Source organism: Myotis davidii, unplaced genomic scaffold (genome assembly GCF_000327345.1).
Source record: "Myotis davidii unplaced genomic scaffold, ASM32734v1 scaffold554, whole genome shotgun sequence".
NCBI classification, from domain to species: domain Eukaryota; kingdom Metazoa; phylum Chordata; class Mammalia; order Chiroptera; family Vespertilionidae; genus Myotis; species Myotis davidii.
In genome coordinates this window covers 1,022,241-1,026,886 of record NW_006285312.1, presented here as the reverse complement: position 1 = coordinate 1,026,886, position 4,646 = coordinate 1,022,241, and the positions used below count along the sequence as shown (strand labels likewise).

The following is a 4,646-nucleotide window of genomic DNA, read 5'->3' as shown; positions in this document are numbered from 1 at the left end:
TAGTCACCAGACCTTGCTCCTTCAGATTACCACTTGTTCCGATCGGTGGCACACGCACTTTCTGAGCAGCACTTCAAAACGTACAAAGAAGTGGAAAATTGGGTCCCTGAATCGTTTGCCTCAAAACAGGAAAAGTTCTATTGGGACAGTATCCACCAATTACCTGGAAGATGGGGGACATATGTAGCTAGCGATGGACAGTACTTTGAATAAAGCACTTTTGATGTTTCTCTTGAAAGTATTGTGTTTTCTTTGATTACAAAATCAGCATTATTAACCGGTACACCTAGTATTGGCAGCCTCCTGCACGCCCCCTACTGAGGGCTGAGCCTGCAAACCGGCAGACCGGCAGTTGAACTGTGACCTCCTGGTTCAGACGGTTGACATTCTACCTCTGCGCCACACCAGCCAGGCAACATACTATGAACATTAACCCTCCATCTCTTACACATGTTGCAAATATGTTCTTCATATCCAGTGCAGGGGCGTCAAACTCGTGGCCCGCGGGCTGCATACAGCCCACAACGAATATTTTTGCGGCCCAGCCAATATAACGGTGTGAGCAGTTATTTACAATTATGAAAGGAAATAAGTCTCCTGTCAGATCCAGAATTACTGACATTCACCGTGGGTCAGTTTTGAAAGTAATTTCCCCCAAAGTAGGAAAGAGAGTAGCAGAGAAGGGATGCCAAGTGTCAGGAAGAAAACATTAATTTTATCATTGCTCTTGTTCTCTGTTTTTCTATACTATACTTTTCTAAATAAAGCTACATTTCTATGAAAATTGAAGCTTTTGGTTTTTTGCGGTCCACATAAACTTAGAACCCCCCCGCCCTGCCGTCTTATATGGACGAGACTCTACATATGATAGTAACGATTGAGTACATTTTTTATTTGGCAATACAGGTCTACTGATGAGAAGAATGGAATTCTTTTAGTGGAGATAATATTTTGCTTAATTGGGATTCAAAGTTAGTTTTCCATCATCAAATAGATTGTGAACGTTCATCTGTTTGATGAAATCATATATACTTCCATCTTCGAAAACGCTTCAAATAAATAGATACTGGCAAATCCGGATATCCATAGCATATGATTTACATTGAACATATTCACTGCTTGGAAGGTGTCTATAGAATCCCATTACATTCACCTGCTAGCATGTCATTGAATGTCAGACTAATCACTTCTAAATAAAGGTTAAGTAGCATCGCCTCAACTGCACAGTAAAGTGAATTTTGGAATAAGGAAACGTCCTTCGCACCTGCACAGCGGTCTGAAAATGAGATTGGAACAATAATTTGCGCCTGTAAAAAGATGTGATCTCTCCTAATTTTGTGTGAGGATAGGGATCTCACTTCTGGTTTTAGATTTTGACAGCACTGCAAGTTTATAAAGCAGCTTAACGTCACTTGTGATTCAAACAATGTTAGTTTTCATCGAAATGACTACAGTAAAAGTTATGGTATAAGCTGTTTTATCTTGTAATTTTAGGTTGAATTCATAGTTTGCAGCAAAAGCTAATTTCCAAAGCCATTCAGTGTTTGATAAGTGATTAAGGGCAGTTCTTTTCATGTAGAAAAATTTAGATCTTGGCCCTGAGGTCAAATCTTAATAAAATGTTCACACACACACACACACACACACACACACACAACTTTACCACTTTTAATCATCAAACTGCTGACTATGTGGTAAGGTATATCAGGATGCTTAATTTTTAAAAAAATTAAAGACTCACCTGAGGATATGTGGTTTTTTTAAAAAATTGATTTTAGAGAAAGAGGAAAAGGGAGAGAGAGAGAAAGAGAGAGAGAGAGAGAGAGAGAGGGAGAGAGAGATCTATCAATAAGAGAGAGAGAGAGAGAGAAACATCAATGTGAGAGAGAAACATTCATCAGTTGCCTCCCTTACATGCCCTGACTGGGGATCAAACCCACAACCTAAGTATGTGGAGGTACATGGTATGATGCTCCACATTAAGTTGCCCAACCAGGGCTTCAATTTCTATTTTTGATGAAATTTCTTGAAACTAACAATGGTTAAGTCCATGAGAGCAAATAGAGTTCACCATTGACATTACTAATTCAATAACCCATGGTAGATTCAAATATTTTCCACAAAGTTCCTGCTTAGCAAATTCTAATTGATATAGTACTGAAATTAAGGTTTTCTCAATTAAAAAAAAAATTCCTCCCTGAGGTTGTACACAAACTACCCATAAAAGCTAATTTTTCAGTCACTTCAAAATTGGCATTGCCTGGCCAGTGTTGCTCAGTGGTTGACCATCAACCTATGAACCAGGGGGTCACGGTTTGATTCCTGGTTTGAGTCCCTGCCAGGCAGATTCCCAGGTTGCGGGCTCAATCCCCAATAGGGGGGCCATAAGAGGCAGCTTATGAATGATGCTCTCTCATCATTGATGTTTTTCTCTCCATCTCCCTTCCTTTCAAAATGAATTATATATACAGTATATATACATTGGCATTGACTCCTGAATAAAAAACACATTGAACAGTATCCATAATATATGTTTACTCACCAGGAGCCAAGCAAATATACTTTGGTTTTAACCTTATTTTTGTGAAGAAATTCCAGTGTGATGATATATTTCATTTTGAACTTTCTAAATTTTTTGACCATTGCTTTTTGACACAGTTATCATGTTAATATCTGGCTTGTATTCAGCTTGCCAATCAGATACAAAGGGAGTAGATGGTTTGGCAGGTTCCTTGTCGGTTATAATGAACACACTAGTAATTCTGTAAGGCAAAATTTCAGGCATAGTGTCCTTCAGTGTCCCTCTATTTAGAATCTTGCAAGGCTAAAATTAAGATGCCAGCAGGCCTGTGTTCCATTCTGGAGGCTCTGGGGAAGAATATACTCTAGTCTCATTCAGTTGTTGGTTGAATTCAGTTCCTGTGGTTGTAGGACTGCGGTATTCCTTTCCTTGCTGCCTGTCAGCAGGAGTCAGTCTTTGCTCCTAGAGGCTGCCTTTATTCCTTCTTCTGCCATTTTTATGTTTCCCACGTATTTGTTGAAGTTCTCACTGAGTTCATTTATAGTTCTTTGACACTCCACCAAAACTTAACAAGATCAGTAGAATCTGAAACCATTTATACACTTTTTGTTTTATTACATTAAAATCTGTGTAAAATCATGTATGGCTTTGTAATATCACACATCGGGCATTTGGAAAATATCTGTTTACTAAGTTATCTAGGGCAGTGGTTCTTAGCTATAGCGGGGGAATGGGGGAAATGGGGTGGTGGGGAGTGATTTTACACTCCAGGAAAATATTTGGCAATGTCTGGAAGCAGGTTTGGTTGTGACGTCCACTAGTTAGAGACCAGAGAGGCTGCTAAACATCTTACAATGCACAGGATGGCCCTCTACAACAAAGATTATACAGCCTCAAATGTCAATAAAGCTGAGGTTGGAAAAGCCAAGTCTACTTAATGCTGGCATATCTCATTATACAATATCAACAATTTCTATTTGTTAGTATCACCACTAATCTTTTTGGGGAAAGTTTGTCAGTATTAGGAAGCTGTCAAGATCATGATGGTGGATACAAGTTCTCCAAAAACTTTAAAGCTCAAATGTTATCATTTACAAGATACATTTTCAGTTATTTTTTTCATGTTATAAAGCACACTGTTTTAGAAACAACCAAGTATCTGTCCATTGTTTTTTGCAATTGAAATTGGTGTTCCGGAAAAAAAGAAATGACTTTTCTCACAATGACACAACTTGTTCTACTCAAGACAGCCATCACACTTGTATACAGTTTAAGTGTTTTATAGGGTACTCACCTTTTTCTTTTTGCCGTAATGAGTGACATGACTAACGCAGTGAATAATAATACAATTTGGCACAACTGCCTTGATTAAAGCAGCAGCAGCTTTACCCACCATTGCTTTTGAACCGTCAGTGCAAATGTCCACACAGTGGAAAAAGCAAATTAGCTTAGTGCTAATAAAACTATTTTGACCTTATAAAGACCTTGAAAGGGTCTCAGGGTGCTTGGGGGCCAAGGGGCCATACTTTGAGAGCTTCTGCTCTAGGTTTATGAGAGAAGTAAACCCCCATTTTCACAAGTGCATTAATTAGGCTTTTAAGTGCGAGATACCTGTATCTCTAGTTTTCAAGCCATCTACTATAGACTTGCCAAAAAGTCAGCAGTCACACATAGATACTCTTTTAAAAAGGTCTCTAGCTTTATTGAAATGTAATTGACAAATAACAACTGTACATATTTAGCATGCTCGACATGATATTATATATATGTACACACACACACACACACAGTAAAATGATTACTATAATCAGGTTAATCCACATATCCATCACCTCACTTATTTACCACTAGTAGCCCGGTGCACGAAATTCGTGCACATTAAAAGGGCATTAATTAAAAAAAGGGGGGGCATTAATTGCCCTAACCGATTTGGCTCAGTGGATAGAGCATCGGCCTGTGGACTCAAGGGTCCCGAGTTCGATTCCTGTCAAGGGCATGTACCTTGGTTGCGGGCACATCCCCAGTGGGGAGTGTGCAGGAGGCAGCTGATCGATGTTTCTCTCTCATCGACGTTTCTAACTCTTTATCCCTCTCCCTTCCTCTCTGTAAAAAATTAATAAAATAT

General features: G+C 39.0%; 1 protein-coding gene across 1 annotated transcript in view; it reads left to right on the top strand.

The window, feature by feature from the left end:
• The first annotated feature begins 3,384 nt into the window (after nucleotides 1–3,384).
• Nucleotides 3,385–4,646, top strand: part of SEPT14 (septin 14) — a 24,092-nt gene continuing 22,830 nt past the window's right edge. Inside the window, 1 exon segment of the mRNA XM_015558979.1 lies at nucleotides 3,385–3,435. Within this exon segment, the coding sequence (XP_015414465.1) occupies nucleotides 3,385–3,435 (51 nt within the window).